At 35.7% G+C, this 26,131-nt stretch overlaps 1 protein-coding gene across 14 annotated transcripts in view; it reads left to right on the forward strand.

Annotated features, from left to right (window-relative positions):
* The window catches only part of USP34 (ubiquitin specific peptidase 34), a 133,639-nt gene that overhangs the window by 99,588 nt on the left and 7,920 nt on the right, over nt 1-26,131 (forward strand). For 13 of the 14 annotated variants that reach the window (XM_054821653.1, XM_054821662.1, XM_054821661.1 and 10 more), the window contains 25 exons: nt 390-484; nt 1,491-1,663; nt 2,253-2,406; nt 3,863-3,941; nt 4,945-4,998; nt 5,094-5,189; nt 6,790-6,854; nt 6,948-7,023; nt 7,125-7,172; nt 7,839-7,904; nt 9,419-9,499; nt 10,712-10,797; nt 11,977-12,145; nt 12,230-12,304; nt 12,908-13,059; nt 13,479-13,527; nt 13,632-13,736; nt 13,860-13,904; nt 15,344-15,448; nt 17,924-18,071; nt 18,681-19,315; nt 20,461-20,618; nt 21,863-21,941; nt 24,571-24,697; nt 25,051-25,158. In XM_054821653.1, coding sequence (XP_054677628.1) covers nt 390-484; nt 1,491-1,663; nt 2,253-2,406; nt 3,863-3,941; nt 4,945-4,998; nt 5,094-5,189; nt 6,790-6,854; nt 6,948-7,023; nt 7,125-7,172; nt 7,839-7,904; nt 9,419-9,499; nt 10,712-10,797; nt 11,977-12,145; nt 12,230-12,304; nt 12,908-13,059; nt 13,479-13,527; nt 13,632-13,736; nt 13,860-13,904; nt 15,344-15,448; nt 17,924-18,071; nt 18,681-19,315; nt 20,461-20,618; nt 21,863-21,941; nt 24,571-24,697; nt 25,051-25,158 — 3,028 coding nt within the window. The remainder of the gene's footprint in view (nt 1-389; nt 485-1,490; nt 1,664-2,252; nt 2,407-3,862; nt 3,942-4,944; nt 4,999-5,093; nt 5,190-6,789; nt 6,855-6,947; nt 7,024-7,124; nt 7,173-7,838; nt 7,905-9,418; nt 9,500-10,711; nt 10,798-11,976; nt 12,146-12,229; nt 12,305-12,907; nt 13,060-13,478; nt 13,528-13,631; nt 13,737-13,859; nt 13,905-15,343; nt 15,449-17,923; nt 18,072-18,680; nt 19,316-20,460; nt 20,619-21,862; nt 21,942-24,570; nt 24,698-25,050; nt 25,159-26,131) is intronic. The other variant, XM_054821660.1, reaches the window with a different exon arrangement.

A 26,131-nucleotide genomic window follows, 5' to 3' on the forward strand; every position in this document is an offset into this window, starting at 1 on the left:
TGTCAAAAGATTTGATATATACATGTACTATTGCTTATTAAGATAATTTAAAACTTACACCAAAATAATTTCATTTTTTTGAGGTTTTTAAACAACTATTAATCCCCACATTTGGAATTTGAATTTAAAGCACTTGAATTGGTTCCTTAATTTTGTGTTTGGGTTAGGAACTGGTTTTTCTGTCAAAATCTTCTCTTAGTTCAGGTGCATGCTTTTTTTGCAAATTTTTTGATGCCGTTGACCACCTTTACTTTCATAACTTATGGAAATGTTAATTAAACTTACTGTAAGATTGAAAGAGAGAGGTTTGTAAAACAGACCACGCAAGCACAAGATAGAAATGTCAAAGATAAATGTAAGTCCCTTTTGTTGTTTTTTATTATATGTAGGAATCTCTCGATGAAGTAACTATTAAAGATACCTTGGAAGGTGACAACATGTATACATGTTCTCATTGTGGGAAGAAAGTGCGGGCTGAAAAAAGGTAGGATTAAGAAGAAAAAACATTTCTAATGTTTCTTTTCAGTAAATAACTGAAATTACTATTGGAGTAAGAGTAATCCTTTAGATGAAACAGGACTGTAGTTTCATTCAGTTTGCTGCTGTGTGGGCCTATGAGGATGTGGTCCCTGTGCAAATGAGCACCTAACTAAGAAATCACATTTCCAAAACAAAGAATATAAGGTATCTTAGCAAAAGATCACCTAGACAGTAACATGTTCGTGACCTTTTTTCATTGTAAATAAAAAGAAATTTATAGACATTAGTACCTTTAGAAATCTTTTACTTCTCCCATTTTTAAAAGATCAGGTTCTTTCAGAAGTTGTTCAGTACTTGTGTTATTTGTTATGCAGGATAATTGCTTAGGTTTCATACGTAACCCCAAATTTCTTAATTAAAATTGGTAGTTTTAAAAATGTTTGCATATTTTAAAAGATCTGCTAATAAATAGAAAGCTAAATAAAAAATTTGTAGTCTTTATATTGCAACTAACACATTTCTTTGTTAGAGATGAAAAACCTCGTTGTTTTTGTAGCTGTTATAAATGATGTGGGTGAGAGAGTAACCTACTTTAAACCCATTAATGTGAAGGTTATGAGATTTAATACGAGATATGTTCTGCATTGAAACTTGTCAGTTACAAGACAGGAGCTCTGTCTAATGAGGAGATTTGCATTGTTAGATTAGTTCATGACTCATTTTACGATATCACTTTAGAAAACTGTCATTCGTAGCGTATGAGCAAATTTGATGTTTCTTGCAAGGCACGGTGACAGGCTAAATGGAATTGTTCAATAGGCTAAATTTGACCTTTCTGCTGCCAGTTAGACTGCCCTGCTCTAGGGCATTCTGATAGCTGAATTTTATATTTATGTGACTTTGCAACACATTTCCAGTTTTATGTTTGAAATAAACGCGCTGAAAATCTTTGTGAAAATGCAATTTAACCAACAAGCTTTTGTAAATCGTGATTATTTTTAATCCTTCAGGGCATGTTTTAAGAAACTACCTCGTATTTTAAGCTTCAACACAATGAGATACACATTTAATATGGTAACCATGATGAAGGAGAAAGTCAATACGCATTTTTCATTCCCTTTACGTTTGGATATGACACCTTACACTGAAGATTTCCTTATGGGAAAAAACGACAGAAAAGAAGGTATGCCTCATAAAACGAATTCATCTCTTTCACCTCTGTACCACTTTCTTTATACATAACATATGCAAACAATTAGTGATTTTCTTTTCCAGAAAATAAAATCAAACAATCAACCTATATTTCCCAAGTTACACGTTCTATTTAATGTGAGAAAACCGGCCAAGTATTTTTGCTTTCATATACCATTCAATTTGAATTATTCAAATTTGGTTTTAAAGTATGAGAGGAGTTACGAATAGTTATATACAGTTTGTTGCTGGCCTGGTTTGATTTTGCAGGGTAATGCTTGAACTTCAGCAAATGGCTGACTAACTGCCATCACAAATGAGATGTGCTAACTTGGGATAACTTAGTTATTAGTCTTCATCTCTTCAGTAGTGATGTTTTGCAAAAAAAAAGCTATAACTGTTTCACAAGAGTTAGGATCTGTGCTGCTGGTTCTGGCTATGGAGTTTCTGGCTGTCATCGTTGTGCAGTGCTGAAAAGAAAGAAAAGTGCAAGTACAGGAAATGTGTGTGTAAGACATACTAATGTTGAAGTTCAGGTGTTTAGGAAATAACTGATTAAATATTGTGTTAAATTATTTCAGGTTTTAAGGAAGATGGTGACTATTTGAAAGAAACTGAAAGTTATGAATACGATCTGATAGGCGTAACGGTTCATACGGGAACAGCAGATGGTGGACATTACTACAGTTTTATCAGAGATATAGTCAATCCCCATGCTTACAAAAACAACAAATGGTGAGTTACGCAAAACAACATTGTATAATTTCTTATTTTAAAATAACTAAATCTTGTTGACTTTGTCAGATGCAGTTGGGTAGGAGATACGTGCTGTAGGTTCCTCTCAAAAGCACAAGATGTTAGAATTTGATAGGTGTAAGTATATTAATTTTTTAGCATACAAATTTGCGTGCTGTAGCTGTAGTAGGTGTGGAGTGCCTTGAACAGTGGTAGCAGGAGGCCATGCTAGCCTCACATTACAGCCAGGGCTTGGTTCTTGACAGAACTATCAATGACTTTTTTTTGACAAATGAACAGTAAGATTTAATAGATTGTGCTTCATAAAATCTGGTTGCTCCCTCTGATGAGCATACAGCTACATTTATGATTTGGGAATTTAGTCCTTTTCATTTTGTCTGTTTTCAGTGAAACAATGATTTGACTTTTTCTTAAACTTGTTGCATTCTGTGTGGCAGAAATGATGTTACAATACCTAGGTTAACTAAATCTGTTCTTACTGCGCTTTTTATATGTGGGATTGTTTTCACATTTGATTTTTTTAAGTTTATCCACCTGGTGATCTTTTCCCATTGGCTAGCTCCTCCTAGATGCAATTTACAGTAATGTACTGGAATATTTGATAGCATTTATCTTCCCTTCTTTTCAAAGATTAAAAAAAGAGACAGGATCTTCTTAAACATAAGTCATAGATAAATAAATGCTATGCACTATTTTCTTTTTTTAATTTTTTTTTTTAACTATGACATCCCAATTCTAATTTGGAAACTTCTGCATTCATTGGGCATATCATGGTTGTGAAGATGAAGAAAAAGTTGGGAGAAGTACCCTGGGAAAGGGATGAGACATGGGCATGGAAGGGAAGAGGGTCTTGCTAGGTGACATAAGAAAACACTCTCTGCCTGTCATTTCTGGATGTCATATCTCAGGTTCTCAACTGAGGCCCTGGAACAGGAGACAAGATTTAATCTATTCCTGTTCTCTAGAATAGCTAGCCAGGAGCATTTTTGAAACAGTTCCAACTCATGACCCAATCCTTGCTCCAAAGGGAATCCATAACAGTGTGCCATCTTCTCTGCCTCCTTCCAGTTTCAGTTCTACTGTTATATGGAATGGTTCTCCTCTTTTTAATTTTGATTTCCATTTCACTCAGATTGACAAGGTATACGCAAGTCTTCTAGGCAGTGTTAAAATCCAATCTGTACCAGAATCAGGCTGGAAAAATAAGGAGTGTCTCTTGATACGAAGAAAAACCAAGAACTGTTGAAATGGTGACTTCTTGACCTTACTGAAAGGAGTCACTTTTGGGATCAGTCTTTAGTTTGATGTGATTCAAACAAGACATTTAGAAATTAATAGGAATACTTAAATCTGAAGAACCATTTTAAGTGCTTGTTATGCTTTATTTGCCTTTAGAGACAGAGAGCAGTTGTTTCAAAAGCTTGCCGTTTTACAGGTATCTTTTCAATGATGCTGAAGTAAAACCATTTGATTCTGCCCAACTTGCTTCAGAATGTTTTGGTGGAGAAATGACCGTAAGTTATGACTTTTATTTTTGTCGTGTTCAACCATTACCATATGCATTCTGAAGACTTCCATGAAGGACTCCATAGTGTTCACCTTTGGTCTGCCATCTGTTGTGAATGCATATGAAACAGTTAGAAGTATTAACTAGGTTTTATGAAACTTTTGACATCTGCGCAGGTGATGTTTTATCTTATGTTCATGTTGATGGCTGTCCTTCCACCATTGATCTCTTCAAAGGGTCTCCCTTCCTTTGGGACATGAAAGACTTGGCAAAGGGAGACTGCTTGCAAGCTAGTGATGCAAGCTTTCTAGTTTTTCTATACTTTCTGTAGAACAGAAGTTAAACCAATAAAGGAGAAGGGTCTTAATTTCTTCTCTACTGACTATCATATTATTTAATTTTGAATACGAATCCAGATATTTCATGGAGTTTTAAAAAGACAGGTGTCAGAAATATAGCATAGGTATTAGTAATGAATCAGTGCAGCCTCTCTCCAAAGAAGAGGTATTTCTTCACTGTATCTGCTTTTTTTCATATTATTTATTTACTTATTAAACAGTGAGTATGAAACTAATTTAGGAATCCTCAACTTGGATGACTTTGTTGCTCAGACTGTTGATTGAAGGAATAATTACTTCAAGATTATGTCTATTCTGGAAAAACAGGGCTTTTTGATCTTTGTCTATGCCTTGTGTCACTGATTTCCAGATTCTGGTGTGTGAACCTCTTACGGTCAGATCCTTTTTCATTGGTGACAGAAGTGAACTAAAAACTGGTCAGATCTGTGTATCGCATGAGAGATAGGTCACAATATTGCATAGCAACTTTGGAAAATCAGAATAGGCCACTGTAGAAGAAAAAAAGAAAGATGACTACAATGAGCAAGAAATAAATTGTTGGCAGCCTCTCTGCAAATGTCCTGAAATAGTTTGCTTGCACATTTATCTCAAACTGTCAATAACCAGGCCGTTAAAAAAGCTCATAATTAAATGGTTGTGCTTTCTTGACAGACAAAAACTTACGATTCTGTTACTGATAAATTTATGGACTTCTCCTTTGAAAAGGTATTTCTCTTCCGAACACTTTTTATATGATTATATTTCTACTTTCCTGATTTATCTCTCAAAGCAAAAATTATACAGATGTTTTTTTCTTAAAGACTCACAGTGCTTACATGCTGTTTTATAAACGGATGGAACCAGAGGAGGAAAATGGCAAAGACTACAAATTTGATGTTTCGTCAGAATTGCTGGAGGTACGAGTTGCTTTGTTTTAACACTAATTTTAAAATACTATAGGAAATGCTAAACAAATCAGGCATCTGAATAAACATAGGAAAGCGAATATAATTTAAATCAATAAGATGACAATTCTTTCATTTAGCTCTTCCTTAGGAGAATGTTGTTTGATAGGAAGTAAATTAATATTTCCACTGGGCATAAATTTTAGAGGTTTTCTCATTCTGTCCTGTATTTTTTAATTCCAATATCTGATTCATTCTATTTCATATTTGAAAAAAAAGGTAGATCACTCTTAGTTTGGTTTTTGTGAGTGCTTATCAACAATTTCAGAACAGCTGCAATATTACGGGAAGTATTCTCATTAACCACCATCCTTTTCATCCTTCAGTTCCTCAACAACTTACTGCTTTGAGGGGGGTAGAGTAAGAGAATAGTTCCAGCTGTTTGTTTGCACTTTTGCTAAAGGGTTGTGAAATTCTAAGTGAAAGCAATATATGATCGTGACTCTTTGTGCTTATGATGGGGAGCATCAGTCAGAAAAGGATCCCTTCCTCCTCATAGCCATAGAGTAGCCCAGGTGTTAGTAAAAGGGGTAGGGGAAACAAAGCCCAGTACCAGCTACATCTCCCTCTTCTCAGTGATAAGGGCTGCTTTTAGGATACCTGGCTATTTATGTAAAGATGCTATTAAAGCCCTGTATGGTCTGAGGAACTGGGAAATGCAGCGCACAGGAGCAGAGTATTTCACTAGGGATCTCACTGTGCTAGATGTATTCCCAATATGGGATTTGTAAGACATTCTTCTCCCTTTTTAGCACCTGAAAAGCTAGTTTCCCTGCTCCCTTTGGCCAGAAGTATTGCTTTGTCATCTGTCACATGTTAGGTTCTTCACTTAAAAGACTTCTCATCCCTAGCCAGCAAATCAGATCGGGCTTTTTATCCTTCTAAGTCTTAAAAATAATAATAGATTTTATCACATTAAACTTTTAAACTATTTTTATGTGAAAAACACTATAAACAGATTTGGTAAAAAGAACATTTTGGAGAGAGGAACAGGGGGACCTGGCATGAAATCATTCTCTGGTTAATGATGGAGAGTTAAATCTTACTCTTTAAGTACTCTTTAAGAATTTATCGTAAGTTCACAGAGCTCCTCAGGCTTTGGGTCAGAACTTCAAACTTTAGACATCCCTACTTAGGCTGCTGGAAGGTCTAACTGATCTCAGTTAGTGAAACTAATTGTTTAGAGAGATTTTTGGGTTTTAAGTTATTACGCTATCACAAACATCAAAATACGGTCTGAAACTGATTCTTTTTTAAGGTGTTGGACCAGTTCTCAGAATTTCAACTTAAAAATTTGAGCAATTAAGTTGTAAGAATGAGATGGCAGAAGGAGGAGAAGGTTCTGAGCTCTGTTCTCCAGTCACGTGGCAGCCAAAACTAATATTCACTATAGTGTGAATTAAACAACTTTGAGCCAGTCCTTTAAAATAAAGCAAATGTTTCCAGAAATAATTTTTCTTAGCCATGGCAAGCATTTAAATATTCTTAAAGTCATGCTTATGTAGTGAAATAAAGTGCTTTCTAGTATCTGATGTTAGCATTTTTTCTTCAGTGGATATGGCATGATAATATGCAGTTTCTTCAAGACAAGAACATTTTTGAACATACGTATTTTGGGTAAGTTTTTCTTAAATGTAATATTAATGCTTCTTTTCTTCTTGCAGATTTTCATTATTTATTTTAATTAACAAATAAAATTACTGACTCTAGGTTTATGTGGCAGTTGTGTAGTAGCATCCCAAGCACGCTACCAGATCCAAAAGCAGTTTCCCTGATGACAGCAAAGGTAAGTACTTTAAAAGTACATCATGTTTATTTTAAATTTTACCTTGTTTACATTTTATTTCAGGCATTCTACAATTAATGGTGCAATATTTTTTTTTCCAGTTAAGCACTTCCTTTGTACTAGAGACATTTATTCATTCAAAGGAAAAGGTATTCCATTTACTTGTAAATTCTCATTAAGTAGCTGCATGAATATAGTGAAAAGTATGTCCATTACTTTTTCCTTTTAAAACTGTACATCTGAGATGTAATAAGTACCATAGGTGAGAAAAACGTGGGTTCTGCTTTTAACTTACTTTGTCTTAGCAAAGTATCAGGAACCACAGATCTTGTGTTCATTTGAAAATTCCTGAATGATTTGGATCTTAACAAGCACTTGTTACAGTCTGATGTGGAGGGGATTGTTTACTATGGGGCAGCTGTGCTCGTGAATTTTTAAGTTATAAATGCTAGCATGAACCACAAGAAAGTTCTAGTCGATCTGAACCATCTTTATTCTCAGTCAGATTTTACTTCTTTCTCATCTGTGGTGGCATAATGCTACTAATTCTAGATTGTCTGGGATTAGTGAGAATGGGATTGCAGTTACAATTGGACAGAATTACATGGATAGCTACTACACGTTATGTGTGACTGGCAGTGGTTGCAATGTACGTACAGTTACTTTTGTGCAACGCGTTACTAGTTTATAAAGAGTTTAGTGTTTATAACTGTATTCTTAAGCTTCAGTGTTCTACCTGACCATTTAGAAATGTTTAAAGAATAAGTTGCAATTTTTTATTTTAAGTTACAGTTTTTCTGTATTTCTTTTTACAGCCTACAATGCTTCAGTGGATTGAACTGTTAACAAAACAGTTTAATAACAGTCAGGCAGCTTGTGAAGTAAGTGACTTAGGAACTCAGCAAAGTACAAACCAACTTTCTATATATTGTTTAACTTTCCTGGAGGTTCGTATCCCTGGAATATTTTGGACTATGAACTACTGTATTTGGCATATTTGTGCACTATGAGATGAAATTCATCCTCTCTGATTACTGCAGATTCTGGGGAATGACTTGACTTTTATTTTCAGAAACCTATGGTGAGACCACGGGCCAAAACCGTTTTGTCACTGGACTGAGAGAGAGAGTGTCACAACCTCTTTATTTGATCGATTATTACATGCTGATTTGTGTAATTAAGAGGTGTTTAAATGAAATGGAAAGACAGGCTAATGTTTAAAGACTAGGATGGCAGGGACTGGAGTTGAATCCAAGGGAAGGGCAGTGAGATAAAAGGTGCAATGAAGAAGCTTAGAAAGAGAGTAAGAACAGCTGACGTCAGACTGAGCTGAAAACAAATTCATACAGCGCCATGCTTGTGAAGCTGCGGGTCTTGAACCCAATGTGCCGAAAGACTGGAAACTCCTAGAAGAAGGAGAAAAAAAAATGGAGGAATGTTTTTATATAAAATTTTTTCAGGACACTGCCTGAAGGGTTTCTGGGACAAAGTGGGGAGGCACCGAGAAACCATAGACAGAGAATTCACTGTGGTGTGGGCAAAACCAATTTTAAGATACTGAAGAAAAGTTTGTGATAGACTTTCTGTGATAGTTTAAATGAACAAGGACCCCAATACATAACTGTATCCTGCAGTAGACCTTATTCAGTAGAAATGAACTAAATTAATTTTTCTCTTATAAATTGATTACAGGTTGTTAAATTCTCATGTAACATTCAGTAATTGGGTGATACAGTTTAGTTAGTATGGTGTAGTCTTAAGATGCTCAAAATGAGTGAAGGCGTTTAATATAGTAAGAAATACTCAGATACAATTAAAATAAAAGGAAGAACAAGTTGGATACTTTATTTTAAACTGTCTTTCCTTGTGACTAAAACAAAATTCTGGGAGTCAGAATGCTCCGCTGTATTATTTGCTGAGTCTAACTTTGAATAAATCATTCTGTTAGTTTTATACCTTTTCTGTCTCTGGAGGTAGTAAGGCTTTTCCACATGTTAACATGCAAAAGGGATCTAATTCAGGAACTGCATTCTTGTTTAAGCCAATTCCTATTCTACAAGATTCTTCAGCTTATGCTTCATTGTAAGCGTTGGTTTTTTATTCTGTTGACATCACTTTTCAGGATAAGCGTGTCCTTCCGGATACTTGAATAATGGCATGCAGAACCCAGGGATAAGAAGATACTGGATATTAATTTATATTGATGTTTGCTGCTATTGATGTTTATTCCTTTCTTCTCATGCACAGAAGACATTTAGATATCCCTTGGATTAAAACTTGCTTATTCCTTAATAATAGTAACATCAATTTCTCTTCAGACTTTAATATCATGCAAAAAGAAGATTGGACTAGAACAAGTTTGGAACAAAACTAACAAAGTATGTATCTTCTGCAGTGGTTTTTGGATCGTATGGCTGATGATGATTGGTGGCCAATGCAGATTCTAATAAAGTGTCCCAATCAGATTGTGAGACAGGTAAGAGAAAGTGTTCCTTTATAAGTCAGGTGGCTACTTGACCCATGAGCAGAAATGGGCACACAGTGGTTCTGAAAGTTTTTATTCCTACCTTAATAAAAGGTATTATTCTTTTCATTCTTGCATCTGATTTGGAGAGTATCTTTGGCCATGGGAGCATTTTTGTTGTTTGAAACAAAATCAGTATTATTTAGTGTCATCGTTTTGTACAGTTAGGATCACAGAATGTCACAACAGATGCAAATTAAGGTTTCTACAACTCCCTCGTGATCTCTACAAATTCAAACACTTAACATAAAAAATGGGGGGTTTTCCTGAATTGGTTCAACAATAATGTGTCAAGATACACATTCAGAAAATAAAAAAGAATAAATTATGTACATTCAGTACTCCTTAAAGCTTCAATTCTAAACTTCTGCACTTGATTCCTGTGGGTAGATTTAGTTTTATAATATTATGCCACAAAGTTTTGTTAATACCCTTTTCTGGAAATATTTAAAATTGAAAAAAACCCTTTACTAGTAGCATTTGGATATTCATAAATACTATTAATAGTTTCACTTATAAGTATACTTTCTTTGCCAGTTGTTTAGGTAAAAACTTTACCGATTACTTTATCTCAATTGAATCCTTCAATTGGGTTTCTGATTATGAAAGTAGAATTTTCATATAGAACCAAACGTAGTTTCTGTATGCAATGCATCAGTAAAGGAATATATTTCATGGGGAAACTCTATGCAAGATCTTAGGCAGAGCTCTAATCCTCGATGAATGTTTAACAAATTAAAAATTAAAGGAAGGCATTTCCTTAAAAATTTCACATAAATTCTTATAGCCAGAGACGAAATAAAAAAAAATTGTGACAAAACCATCTAAACGTTTCAGAAAACAGATAGAAGAAAAAATAATGTTTATGAGCAGCAGTCTTAAGTCATGTTTCAGTAGTGTATTGTACACACCGGTATTGAAAACCCTTTTTAGGGTTCCTCCACCAGATCTGCTTATAAAAACCAGGTTTGACTATTCTGTTAAAATACGATGTGTCAGTACGCTCAGAAATGGAATGTGGGCGTCTTAATCTCAGCTTTAACTTTGAATCACATTGAGCTGGAAGCGGTACTTGGAGACAGAATATTCTTTGCTTAGGAAATGTGTATTGACATGTATGTAAAAGAATGAACATGTGGAGTTCATTTACTTCTGCATTTGCAGATGTTCCAGCGTTTGTGTATTCATGTGATACAGAGACTGAGGCCAGTGCATGCGCATCTTTATCTGCAGCCAGGAATGGAAGACTGGTAAAATAACAACACCTGAAAACTTTGATTTATTACCTGCCTTACAGCAACCACTTCTGTTTAATGTTTAATTCAAAATGGTTTTGTAAACCTAAAATAGTACTGGTTTAGTTGTTCTTTATTATTCTACCCAAAATGCTCTGATTTATTTAAAAATATTAATGGTGGTTGGAAAAGCCAGTGTCTAAAGATGCATTGTTTGAAACATTTGTTCCCTTAGACTAGATTTTCAGGGTAGTCTTTCTTTTCACTGCCAGTAATGGCACTGCAAGTGCAAATCTCACTACTTAGACATGAGAATCCCATTGTCAGTTGGATCCAGAAGCATATAGATGCAAATTTTAATTTATACACCCAGTAAAAGAGGTTGGAGATGAGAGTCTAGTCCTGCATCATACAGCTAAATCACCGTTTATGTCAAAATGTAGAAAACAACCCCTGTTGGATCTATTTTGTTCTGCTAATTATCAAGAAAATTGTCGCTTTGTCTCCAATTATGAAATATTTATTCTTTTTGATACATAATGAGAAGAAAGTGGGGTTTTTTCTTTCATCTCTTGGATTAAGCTTGTGAGCCCGATAATAACTTTTTTCCAGAGCAAAAGTGGCAGAGTTTGTAGTAACTACGCTGCCATAACAAAATTCAGGATGTGAAGATACAGTTTTCATGGCAAAACATCGAGTTGAATTTTCTCTGGAAGCCTTACTTTAAAAGACTCTGTCACTTGTTTTGTTCAGTGATAAGATCCAACTTTCAGTAGATGAATAGGGTCGAAAGCACACGTCTTCTGCCTTGTCAGGAACCTGTAAATGTAAACTTGGCTATAACAGCATTCTTTCTTCAAACTCAGGAAATCTGACATGCAAATCAAGAAGATGATTTTAAGTAGCAGATCCCTTAATACTGTTTTTTTAAGAATTCTTTTCCTGACTAGACTCTTGATTCAGAACATAATTTTATTAACCTTTCAACGTTCTGAGTGATGAATACTACCTTACTCTAAGCCATGTTGCTATCTAGGCTGTAGTTGGCATAAGAGAAAGTGTTAGAGATCTGAGTATGATAGTAGGACAAAGTAGAAAACTCTTAAGTTTTCCTGAATTATTTTTTTGAGTGGTTCAAGATGATTTTATGCTCCATGCATTGTGTTAAATACCTAAATTGGATTTTGTTCTCAGTTCGGATGACATGGATGGTCCTGTGGAAGACATCGGCAGTCGCTCTTGTGTAACACGCTTCGTGAAGACGCTCTTGTCAATTATGGAGCACGGTGTTAAGCCTCACAGTAAACATCTCACGGAATACTTTGCCTTTCTTTACGAATTTGCCAAAATGGGAGAAGAGGAAGTAAGTATAGCCTTGTAGTTTGGGGAATTAGGTATGTAGATGCTTGTACATATTTTCAAGTAATTCAATATCGACATATTTCAGAGCCAGTTCTTGCTTTCACTGCAAGCCATATCTACAATGGTCCATTTCTACATGGGAACGAAAGGACCTGAGAACGTAAGTTTGAATATCTTGTATAACCAGAACTAGTCTTTCATGTTTTACGTTTGTGATTATTAGTGCTGTGTCTCTGGAAGCATCTTTCAGCTGTTAAATTAAAATTGCTTCACTCGTACCATTTTTTTTTTTCCCCAATTTTTAAGTGAATATAGTATTTTAAAAAATGCTGAATTGGCTATGCTGTAAACCAGTGTCTTCTATTTAGTATAGAAATAGATATTTAATAGAAGCAATTAAAGTTGCACTCATCATGCTATTAATGGTAACAACTGATGGCTTTCTCCTGTTGTACAACTTAAGCTTTTAAATTTACTTGCTTTTTTTAAGTAGACCACCATATGAGGCTATGTAGACATTTCAACCAAACTACCTTTTGCATTTGTAAATACAATTTAGCTTATGCAAAATGAATGCTTGAATGTGAAAATCAAGTGATTAGATATTTACTTGGTTTGACTTAGGCAAGTTTATTAAGTTGTTTTGAATAAAAGAACAGAATGTGTGTAAAACTGTGTACAGGCTCTTTGAAATTAAGGCTCAAAATGCCCCCATTGAAGTTCTCTTCTTTTTTTTTCTTTCTTTTTTTTTTTCTCCCTTCAGCCACAGGTTGAAGTACTTTCTGAGGAAGAAGGGGAGGAAGAGGAGGAAGAGGAAGATATACTTTCTTTAGCAGAAGAAAAATACAGGCCTGCTGCACTTGAAAAGATGATTGCCCTGATTGCTCTTCTAGTTGAACAGTCTCGCTCAGAAAGGCAAGAGCTTCTGATAACCCAAAGGAAATGCCAGTCTAAGCTACTTCAAAAAGGAATTAGAGATTTTATGGGTTTGGGGCGTGTTTTGTGGGCCTTTTTAACAGCATAAATGAGCTTATATATGGGCCCATTATATTTTTAACCATTTAAAAGAGAAATGTTTTGTTGTTGTTGACCAATTAAAAGACTCATGGTAAATCCGTGAACACATTCAATTGCCCATATTTGGATTTCTCTTTTTATTTGGTCTAAGTACAACATATTTATTATTTTTTCTTCAGTTTTATGTCAGTACCTTTATTTTCTCTTGTATATTGTGATACCAAAGAATATAAACTAACACTCACAGTCCTATATTTCCCCTTAACCTTACTTAATAATCTCTGAAGTAAAATTATAAAGGTGGTTTTGTTTTTTAGGCATTTGACCTTGTCACAAAACGACATGGCAGCATTAACAGGAGGAAAGGTAATTCATTTAAATATGACTGTATAAGCCTCAAAAAAATGCACGTATCTGTGTGTACGTATGTAATTCTAGACCATGTACTAATATCTTATTATTTGTTGCAGGGTTTTCCTTTTTTGTTTCAACATATCCGTGATGGTATCAACATCAGGCAAACTTGCAATCTCATTTTCAGTTTGTGTCGGTACAATAATCGACTCGCAGAACATGTAAGTATCAGAAAATATAGCTATTTGTTGAAAATCTTCTCTAATAAGTGTAATGGAGTGATTTTTATTATTTTAACTGAATAAGCACAAGTCTAAGTGAGTTTTGTTTGTTTTGTTTTTAAGATTGTGTCCATGCTTTTCACATCTATAGCAAAGTTGACTCCTGAGGTATGTAAACATACTACCTGTATATTCAATAATTTGTATTAATATTTTTCTGTTTTAAATTACTTAAATAATCCTTTGCTAATCAAAAATCTTGCATGGAAGATGATCCATGGAAGTTTTTGTGACATTAAATGAAGTCTAACTGCACTGTATATTAAGTTTTCTAAAGCAGAAATCTGGTATGCAGTTTAAGATGAAAGTTTTATTCAAAGCCAAATAACATATTTCTAGATTCTCCACCTATATGAATTTAAAAAAATTGGTAACAATAAAACACGTATGGTAATAAGTGGAGATATGTAATTATCGTCTGGTTTTTCAAGTTTTGGGGCACTATTTTGCAGTTCCGTGCATGCAAACACATTTCTCAGTCAGAATAAATTCCTGCCCTGGTAATAACAAAAAACCTGAGAGTTCCAAATGGATTCCACGTGAAAAATATATACAGAGTGGCGAAGTGTATGCTCACACAAGGACATTCTTGTATACTGCTGTCAGAAAAGAAAAAATAATCAGGAAAAATTGAGGGCATGTCAAGCAGAGGAGACATGATCATGGTTGGAAAAGAAGCATGAACGAAATCATTCTCATGACAGCTTTGCTTTGTGTGATAGAATGGGCACTATCGGATGACAGTCTACTTCCCTCCTGTCATGCTAACATTTGCTACATTTTTACGCTTTTTTTGCTTTGCACATATACACGTGCACCAGAGGCACTTTTGGTGAGGTGCAAAATATGTAATAATAATAGTAACCACTTTATTGAAGCATTGTTAGAAGCTGGGTGAGTCTTAGCAAACTTTAAAAAAAAAAATAAAATCATATTAGAGCCAACATGTTAGAGTAGAAATGGTGGTGGTTTCAGAGGAAAACAGTATGCCAATAATAACAACGATGAGTGTAAACCCTCAAAATGTGATGCTTTTCGATAAACTTTTCAGGATCTATGTTACATGTTATTCAAATACATAAAAATAAGAGCTTCTCTGAGATAGTGAAATCTTTTTTATATATATATGTAAAACAGGATAAATTAGTGAATTTTTTAAAACTGCACAGCTTGATTTTCCGCCCCCACCTTTGTTGAGAATAATGTCTGACTGTATCAGACAATGTGTACTGTTGTTTTCTTGTAACTATATACTTCTACTAGAATGGTTCTATCTAGTATGATCATGTTGCCTTGCGCTAGCTATAAAAAGTGGCTTAATTCTACTGTATTCATATGTGGATACAGTAAAACTAAGAGATATATATGTGTGTGGATTATTTACAGATTCGATAATAAGGGATTAAAAGTAAGATAAATATTAAAGTCAGAAGATCATAGAAATATATTTTCCTGCAAATGTTTGGGGTTTTTTTTAAAGTCGCTAAAAAATTTGTGGATGAAATGAAATAGATCAAAATGGATATTTTTATTTTTATGCATTACAGGCAGCCAATCCTTTTTTCAAATTGCTGACCATGCTAATGGAATTTGCTGGTGGACCTCCAGGAATGCCACCCTTTGCTTCTTACATTCTGCAGAGGATATGGGAGGTACAACATGTAAAAGAAAACAGAACCTAAATTGTTTTTCTTGTGTTCATTCTTTTATGCATATGAAAGGGTTTTACATTTCATTGTCATCCTTGCTGCATCAATTCATGATTTTTTTAATGACCATTTCTCTTCCAAATAAACAGCAACACCTAATAGATATTTAAAAGTTTTGCTCTAACTTTTAAGGTTATTTGAACAGCAGTCTGGTTAACTGGTATTTCAGTTTAAATTTTAGTTTAATGAGAAATTAATTGATTCATAATAAGGGTCTAGAATGCTCCTTCTAGGCAAATTCCACTTATTTTTCTCAGTTATCCTTTTGCAAGGACTGTAAAATGTTTCAAGGCCCGTCATTTGTTAGGGCTTTTTTTCTCCATTACGTACTGGTTCTTTGAATATTCGTTTGACATTTTTTGTTCTCTGTAAAATACTCATCAACGTTTTTAACCCGTAAAATAGTCCTAAGTTGAATCTAATGGATAATTGCAGTGGTGCAAGACCATTCTTGCTTGCATTTCTAAAGCAAGAAAGAGACTTTATAACCAAGTTGGCACAGGAATAAATTCCTTGATCTGAGCAATAGATGAGGACTTAAAGCTTTCATTTCAATTTGACTGCTCTTTGAGTTCCCAGTACAATTTACTGTCTTTATTACTGTCGGAGAACAGCGTGTCCAGCCTGAAGACTGCTGAGGACAAGCTGTTGAACATTCATTCCATTTAATACTCTTCAAAAAGTGGGGCTGGGGTTTGTAAAAGATTATTGCTGTGCAGAATTGAGACCTCTGGTAAAAAACAAACCTGTCTTACCCACTGAAGCCCTGTGGGATAGAATACAGATTGCTGTTCAAAGGTATTTTACTCCTGGTTAGGAGCAGTTAGAGGATAGGAACCCCCTGGTAATCTGGGAAAGCGTATACCAAGTGTTTGTCAGGTGTCTGATCTGAATATGAACTAGCTGTAAGTGCTGTACCTCAGGTAAGGAGAGTTCAAACAGTAGATCTCAAGGTCAAGAATTATATCTAGCTGCTTTCTGTATGTGCAGAAGTGATAGGTTATGAATTTCTCTCAGCAATAAGGAAATCTTTCCAAGAGAGCTTTTGTAATTAAACTTCCTATGACAACACACAAGTTGTGGCATGAAGTACCTGTGCTTCATGCTTCAGTCAGCCACAAAGTTTAGGTATGTAATTTGTTAAGCAATCCTCTTTTTTATTCCCCTCCTTATTCTTACTACACAAACTGAAGCTACAGAGGAAGCAAGTCGATGACAGGTTTCTGTTGGAAAGCCAAACTTTTAGTGGTAGAAGTCATCAGTTCAGTCTCTGGTGTTGCTGGCATTATTATCCTTACTTTGCTGGCACAGGTCTAGAGATATAAATTGTGTAGGCAGGGATGGGAGAACCAGTAGTTAATGCATAGACAGGCAGATTTAGGGTATAGAACCTATTTTTGCAGCCACTCCAGTTTCCAGAAGTCGTTAAAAAGCAATTGAGCTGTGACGACAGTGAACAATGACAGGCTCTTTCTTGGAGATACCCTCCAGCTATTATGAAGGAAACTTGACAGATCAATTTGTCATTGCTAAAAAAAGGGAGGAGATTGGGCTTAATGTGTTTCTTTTTAAATTGAGATTAAAATTTTATAAGCAGAGGTTTGGTCATGTCAGCTGCTCATATTCTTGAGGTGGATTAGAGTAGTTGGGAACAGCTTCAGGTATCCTGTTACTGCCTGTGGTTTCCTAGCTAGCAGAGTTCCTTTTTCCTTGTCTGGGCACCTGGGCCTCAAGGTAAAAACAAAACAGTTTTTTAAAAACTAGCAAATGAATGAACAACATTTAATGGCTCAATAATTCGTCAACAAATTCTCAACTACGCAGAACCAGAAAGGCATAGGAAGCTGTGTTTGTTCCTTATCTGTAAGGCTTTGATAACTGTACACCAGCACTCTGCAGGCTTTTCATTACTTTTGAAAAGCACTAGATGAATTTATTCCTTGAAACAGCATATTTGTAAAAACCCTCATAGTTACCCTCAGTGTGAAGCTATATGAACATATATGCATACCATTTAGGTTCTTTTGATAGAACTTGTATAAAAATACTGATTCAGTGTCAAGGTTTTGTTAACTATTAAAAAAAAAGACTATTTATTTATAAAGACAAGATTGTTCCATTTTCTAAGTGCTTAACATTTGAACTCATAAATATCTCAAAACATGCAGAAAGGATATGTAGTGTAACATCCTGGACTTGGATTGAACTTTCAAAAGCTCCCAACAAGATTCAGAAGCACAAACTAGTGAAATTTCTTCAGGGTTTTATTTTCAGTCTTGTAGGTGCTGTGGTAGCCCTACATGATTTTGAAAAAATATTTTGAAAGTCTTAGTAGTTATTTTTATGGGGGTTTAATACAAATGAGCACATAGTATCAAGGTTAATATATTCTTTTTGATTTTTCCATTCTTCTTTCAGGTCATTGAATACAACCCATCTCAGTGCCTGGATTGGCTGGCTGTGCAAACACCTCGAAATAAACTGGCTCACAGCTGGGTGCTGCAAAATATGGAAAATTGGGTTGAACGTTTCCTTTTGGCACACAACTATCCTAGAGTGAGAACTTGTAAGTTCATTTAAATTGAAGAAAACTATTCCTTCTGTTGTAGCGAGTTGCTATGCATGGAGTATTCTTGTCACAAATTAAATACATGCTCTTGTGCTTGCCTTTTCTTCCTTTCCCAATTGTTTTAGAATTGCAGTATTTTAAAATACGAGTGCACTGTGGTGCCTCATCAAGACATGCTACCTGGTCTTGATGAAAACCTGTCAGATTGCCACATCACATTTTCAGCCTTCCCTGTGTCTAAATTACTTTATAAAGGAGATACCACAGTAACAGGCCCACTGAATGTTAATACATTTTCTGTGGTTGAGGGAGATGTGGAAACTGGAGGTACAGCTTTGCAACAGACTCCAGTAGTAACCATCTCTGAAGAGGTAACGACGTCTTGATCAAGCAGTAGACAATTTAGTCATAGAAAACATCTGGGTTTGTATTTCTGTGATGGGACGTGTTGTGTTACAATAGTTAAACCAAGCAGCAGAGAGGAATACAGGGTGAAGAGATGTGAATGCAAATACCAACACCACAATGTAGTTTAACTTCTGCTTAAACAACTGTTAAGCACGTGTGTCATTTTCAAAGGTGTAACAAATTTGTTTTTATTTGAAGCCGCAGCCTATCTCTTGGTGTCGCTTATTCCAAGCAATTCCTTCCGTCAGATGTTCCGATCCACTCGCTCTTTGCACATCCCTACACGCGATCTGCCTCTCAGTCCAGATACTACAGTAGTTCTTCACCAAGTCTACAATGTGCTTCTTGGCCTTCTTTCAAGAGCTAAGCTATACGTTGATGCTGCTGTTCATGGCACTACAAAACTCGTGCCCTACTTCAGTTTCATGACATACTGTTTGATCTCAAAAACTGAGAAACTCATGTTTTCTACTTACTTCATGGACTTATGGAACCTTTTCCAGCCTAAACTTTCTGAGCCGGCGATAGCCACCAACCACAACAAACAGGCTTTGCTGTCTTTTTGGTATAACGTGTGTGTAGACTGTCCAGAGAACGTACGCCTTATTGTACAGAATCCCGTGGTGACGAAGAACATTGCCTTCAATTACATCCTTGCAGACCATGACGATCAGGATGTGGTGCTCTTTAACCGCGGTATGCTGCCTGCCTACTATGGCATCCTGCGCCTCTGCTGTGAGCAGTCCCCTGCGTTCACGAGGCAGCTGGCTTCTCATCAGAATATCCAGTGGGCCTTTAAGAATCTCACGCCACATGCCAGTCAGTACCCAGGAGTAAGTAGATTGATACCAAAAAATCCCATTTCGTTGTTAGTATTTCCTCTCTTACTGATGTCTCTTCATGAAGGAGGTGAAAAGACTTATTTGACACATCTGGTGGCGAAGGTATTATATTTTGATTTCCAGATACAAGTAATTAATAATGGGATTACCATACTTCAGGTGGGGATGGTTTAGGATTTTCTCCCTTGCTGGGTTGGAGAGTGGATTTTTTATTTTTTTTCTGCAAGCAGACACTGGTGTTTCGACTGTTCTTCAGTATTCTGTACACCAGTCCAGTCATACAAAACGGGGGATAGCCTTTAACGGCAGTCTCGAGAAAGCGTGTTGCATTCTAACACACTGAGTTGGAGGAATTCCCAGGGAGTTTCTTCTTTGTGTTCCTTCTCTGGAATAGGGCCAAGATTTAGCCCATTTCATTTGAATGGAGGATGGCCTGGAGTTCACCTTGGGAAGACGTTTTAAGAGGCAAAATAGGCATTTTTGTATGATTACTCAATGAATAGTGCTTTGAGGTCCTTTATAGGTGTACGAGGACAGAAAGCATACAAAGATTTTCTTGACTGTGTAGAGGAGGAGGATATATAGAATCTTCTGTGTTGAATTGCTGTCTAGTTCAGCTCACAGAGTAAATTTATACTCTGACAGTCCTGGGAGTATCCCTGCTGCTCTCATTGTTTGCATCTCCCCTCAGAAGTCTCAGTTTGTCTTGCTAGGGACTTTAGTTACTCCACTAAATACGTGTATGTGGCAATAAGCTGTGCTGTGAGGAAGCATCAAAACATCCACGTACGGTTCAGAAGGGTTATGTCAAATGTCTGTGTCCCAATCCACAGAGTAAACAGTAAGGGCTAAAAGCAAACTGCATTCCAGGTAGATGAGAAATATCCACAATTTCTAGGTCAGAACTTTAGTTTTTAAGAACCATTTAGTTTTAATTATTTAAGGTTAAAATCTTGTCTGCTGATTTTATAACTTGGTTGTAATGCATAAAAATGTATTCCCATCTAAATTTGCTTACGTATCTTTGTTCTACGTGTTACTTAGTAGAAGTAATACACAACAAGTAATACAAATAAATTATAAACCATAACATACTCAGAGAGATTACTCTAACCTAATATTTTTGTGTGTTTTAGGCAGTAGAAGAGCTGTTTAACCTCATGCAACTGTTTGTAGCTCAGAGACCAGATATGAGAGAGGAAGAGATAGAAGACATAAAGCAATTTAAGAAAACAACCATAAGCTGTTACCTGCGCTGCTTGGACGGACGGTCTTGTTGGACTACTTTAATAAGGTACGTCACTAGTGAAGTCGTGATGCAATAATCTAACCCGGTTTGAATAAGAACTATATGTCGCCTAATGTGAACTACAATAAAAACTAGCGGTGTTGTTTTGATATTCTTTTTGAAAAAGTTTTGGGGATGCTTTTATTCAGAAGTAAGCAAACAGAAAGGTTCAATTAGAAGATTTTTTCCCAAATCCATTGTTAGTGAATATAATTTATTTTAGAATGTTTCACCAGCTGAAAATTCAGAAACCAGGCAAATATACCAAGATGCATATTGTTAGGGTTCAAAAAGAATCACTATGACAAAATTGCATCAGTAGACCCCTTGGAAAAAAAACTAAACCTAAATCAATCAATGCTCTAATTTAGCATTTAAGGTGAAATTCCATTCTCAGCCTACCCTGATTAGTCTAGATTGGCAAAGCAGTAATTTCAGCTGCTCTTGTAATTTCAGCTGCTCTTGTTTGTGTTTTTGGCAGAGATGTTTTTCAGAAATTGTGCCTGTGGGACAGAGTTTTATTGTGTTGTATCTTCAAATAGTCTTTCATTTCTAGTCTGTCTTAGTTGTACATCTGAAACTGTTGCTTGGCTGTTTTCAGTATAACTATAAATTGCTTGTGTACGTAGGTCAGTTATTGGGGTCTGAAACGCAGCTCTTGATGCATTGAAACGCTCTTGTGAAAAGGGAAATGACCTGCGTTACTTGAAGGGATTACATACAGTCATCCATCATAGAGCGCAAGCAGATTTTCCCAAACGCTCTGGAAGAATTGTTATGTTGAGAGGAACCATTCGTTAGCATAATCCTTTCTTTTCTGTTCTGCTCTAAGCATAAAATATCCTGATAGAAATGTTTTTATACATTTAAAAGTCCAAACATATGCTTAACTGAACCTATTTCAGTGTTATCATTTGACAAGCATAAACTTCTGTCTTTTGAAGTACATCATTTTCCTCAGCTTTTAGCATTTTTGCAAACATTATTTGGGAAATATTTCTGTAAAGGTTGTTTATAAAATACTTCTGATAACATAAAGTTGGCATAGAGGAAGTTGACATCAGAGGCATTTTTAAATGAAAAAGAGTGGGGGGATGAAGAACATAATTATGTTCTTTCAGAGTTTCTTTGTTCTTCTGTGATTATTTTCCAAAATATAGCATGAGCATAACAATTTTAAGCATTGGTATGAATTATGAAAAGATGAGAGGTCATTTTCAGTGTTCTCAATATTTGGGTTTTTTTCCTAGTGCCTTCAGAATATTATTAGAATCTGATGAAGACAGACTTCTTGTTGTGTTTAATAGAGGATTGATTCTGATGACTGAGGTAAATACTTTGCTATTGGATTATAATAAACATCTTGCTTTCTCAAGTCATCCCTTCTTTCCTGACAACGTTTGCTTTAAATTGTTTTAATACAGTATCATATTAAATAGATGAAATATGTTGGTTAAGTACTGGCATGCATGTAAAACCTTAACATCTTAAGGATCATAGGAAGGACAAAAAAAGATTGCCCAGACATTTTGTATGTCTAAACGCTAATGTAGGAGGTTAAGTGAGTAAATTTGAGGCAATACAAATCTTAAAACAGGATAAAGATAACAGGTTAGTTGGTAACAGTGACTTGGTAGGATAACTATGAAAGGAGGTAACTTAAATAGGAAAGATAAGCAAGAGATAAAAGGGTGGTGTGTCATCTAATAGATCAAGGATAGTTATGCTTCCTCTGAGGTGCATAATGGAGATTAAATTGGGTGTACTGAAAAAGTTGCAACTAGTAAGAGAGGTCACGAGTAGTAAGAAATCAGCCTTGGCTTTCTTCACATCTGCACTTCCCCTGTCGTCTTTAATAAGATTTCTTTAGTAGTAGAAAGATTCAGTTCAACGCTTCCATTATTGAGTTTGCTGATGGACCGTGTATTTATTAAATATATTGGCAACACAACAGGGTCCTTTTGAGAACAAGAGCAAAATCAAGATGGCCTGGACATGTTGGAGAAAGTGTAAAAATAAGATGCAATTCATTCTTGCCATATGCAGAACTGTGTCTTCACGGAGGGATACCTGGTAAAAATCCCTGGTGTGAGACAACTGGACAGGTGGTAGTTGTAGCTGTACAATAAATGTGATATTGGAATAGATTGCTTGAGAAGGTGTGGGCCAGCACACCTGGAAGTTGTCAGGGGGACTTTGAGCAAACATCTGTCAAGGATGTAAAGATACTTAGTCTGTCTTAAGGCACGTGGATGGACTAGATGGTGCCTTGAGGTTGATTCCAACCCCATTTTTATATGGTTTATGTAAAAAATTCTCTTAACGTTTTTTATGTCACTAGTTTGTATTTTCTGGGACGGAGTGTGATAGAAAAAGCTGGAATTATAAAATCAGTTAGAAAAATTAAAATTAAGACACTGCAGTGCTGTTTGAAAATTGAGTTTTTACAAGTTTGTTACAAGTCTAAGTCTTTTGATGAATTATAGTTAGCTAGCTTGTATTCAGTAAACTTGGGCTAAAAAGTTAGGAACTGAGCTATAACCTTACTCATACATGGAACTCGTGAGTAGGCTTAGATACATACATACATATACATAAAAAGAACTTGTTTACCCCTGATCCATACTAACGATGGATAATTAACTTTACAAAGAATGTGCAATATAAGATGCAATTTATCCTATGTAAAACATTGCTAGAAATCAGATAAACTAATGTTCAGCTTTTAGCTGACTTGCTTTACAGCTTGAAGTTACCTTATGTTTTCACTTGTTCGCTGGAAGCGTTCTCTGTGGTAAAAAATACTGCATCAAGTTGTCATCACATCCGGAAAAGTTTTCTGCTCAGTGTGATTGGCCATGTGTCTTTTATCTTCACTATAATGTAAAAATGACATGTCAAGATTTTGCATTATAGGGAACGCGATTCCTGTTTTCTTATCTTTACGATATCCCAGCAGATTAAGTATCTTCTTACATCTTGAGCTAGAATTTTTGCAGTTCAGAAATGAGTTGCTTTTCCTTCCCAGCATTTCTATAAATCACAGATGCCTAGAAGGTATTTTAGTTATAAAAGGAGAAGTAATTCATCTGCTGTACAATCACATGGCATATGTCCTTAAGCAGCATTTTGAAAAATGACTAGCATCTATATTAATCCTATGTGTTTTCCCCAAATTCACATACCCATGTCTGTCTTTGTGCATCTCTAATACCACTTTGTGATTGGGATTACAGATATATAAAAATACGCTTTGCTTATGGGGTTTTAGATAAATGTGTGAAAACTTTGTCATTGTATTGAGCCACTAACAGAAAGCTTTTACCTTGAAAACAAATTAAGGCTTTTTTAATGTCTCTATAAGCTGTATTGGATGTGCTCACAAAAATGCTCATTTCTTGAGTTGTGATGAGTGGCAGCTACTTATAGAGGGGTTATTGTTACAATAAATTTTACAAGTTCAGTTTCCCTCTGACATGCACATGAGAAAAAATGTAACGTGACTCGAGTTTTTGGGATAGGCAAGAAGAATAAATATCAGCCTAATGACCAAAAGCCAGTTTCCGTTTAACCCCCATACAAGACTACCCGGTGGTGGTGGTTACCAGAACTAGATGTCCAGCTCCATGATTCTGTTTGGCTGTTACAGAAGATACTTGCTTGTTCATCTCTTCTCTCTTTCTGTCCCTTTCCCTTCCCCTTGCCCTTTTATCTTTTCTTTTTTTTTTTTTAAGACTCTTTTGTTCATAGCAAATAAACTAATTTTGTATGCAGATTTATTCTATTTTTAAATGCAGTTATCCTTGAGTAATTTTGTGGTTATGTCTAGCACTCTGTATTTTGATACATCTTTTTTGAGCATAAAATAAACATAAAAGTAGTATCTGTAGGATAGATAGAAATGCTAACAAGTGTGTTAATTTGGCAACATAAAGTTTTGGCATTTTTTTCTTTATAGTCCTTTAACACGTTGCACATGATGTACCACGAGGCCACAGCTTGCCACGTGACTGGAGACCTGGTAGAGCTTCTGTCTATTTTTCTTTCAGTTCTGAAGTCAACACGTCCATATCTTCAAAGAAAAGGTTTGATTATAACTCCTCAAAGGATTATGCCTGTTGCATGTTAATTAATTTTCAGGACCCAAACCCTAGTATTTTATCTTGCTTATTATCTGTGTTTATGAACTTGCCAATCAGTAGGAGCTGTAATTGTTCACAGTTATTAAATTGTTGCTTATTAAATTATGTATTGACATAATACAGAACTAGATTAAGTAAATTTAGTAGCAGTAGACCAGTGAGATTTAACAGATTTCTAGATTGATTAAAATCATGCTAGAGGAAAAAGGGATTCTTCAGCCCTAAAATCCTGTGCTTTATTTAATAAGCTTTTGAGAAATTAACTGAACAGATTTCTGTGGGTTTTGTGTTTGCAGACGTGAAGCAAGCTCTCATTCAGTGGCAGGAGCGAATTGAATTTGCCCACAAGCTTTTAACTCTGCTCAATTCCTATAGTCCTCCAGAACTTAGAAACGCTTGTATTGGTAAGTTGGAACGCTGTAACTGCAGTTGGTTACCTGCTTTGAAATTTAAATTCCCTTTTTGCAAGTGCAAATGCTTACTAGATACTCTGTAGATTGGGATTGTTTACGTTAATATTGTCCATATTATCAGTATTGCCATTGTTCCTACTCTAAATAGCTCTGGTTTTGTCAAGTTAAAATTAATATTCCTACTTCCCCAGCTGTGCAGACTGTGTGCACAAAAAGTCAGCCTTCCTTTTGAGAGATCAGTTTGCTGCCTGATAAGGGGTGTGATTAAGGAATAACTCCTGAATTCAGGCATCAGTGAGTTTAGAATCCAATCCCAAATCTCCCATTAAAATTCAGAAGGATGCACGGTGGCCAAGTTAGTCTGAGTACCAGCTTTTGGTGTTCCTTTTTATGATCCATTACTGGGAAGTATAATAATAAAAGTAAAGCTTAAGTAGCTTGTAGAATTGGATTTGCTTTTTAAAACTGTGGGTGTAGACAGTATATATAAGCGGCTCTCTTGCATTAGAAGACCTATTTCAGAAAGTTTTTCTAGTTTAGGGGTTTTTTTTAATTGAATGGATATGATCTGCATTTTTATGCATGCTGACAAAGGCCTAAAACTGTGTCCAAATTACCTTTTTGTGTGTGATTTGTATGCATTTTCCCCTTATTTTGAGCACCTTTCTCATTGCCCTCCTGACTGCTGCTGGCTGACATTTTCCAGGCGTCAAAGCTGATATGTTTAAGAAGAAGGAAAGAGGGTAATTTTATTGAGCTTCTACTCTCTGCAAGCTGGCACCCCTCTCACTGGTGGTTGATCTACCACTGAGCAGGTTTTCTCCCAGGGGCAGCGGTGAAGGGGATCTTGACTGATTCAGGGGTGTTCACTTTACGTGCTGTTGGCAGTAGAGCCCACCTCCACGGTGCACACTAAGTGCAGCAGAAGTGGTATGAAAGAGAGTTTGCAAATGCATGAGCCTGA

This window comes from Grus americana, chromosome 3, assembly GCF_028858705.1.
Source record: "Grus americana isolate bGruAme1 chromosome 3, bGruAme1.mat, whole genome shotgun sequence".
Taxonomy (NCBI): Eukaryota; Metazoa; Chordata; class Aves; order Gruiformes; family Gruidae; genus Grus; species Grus americana.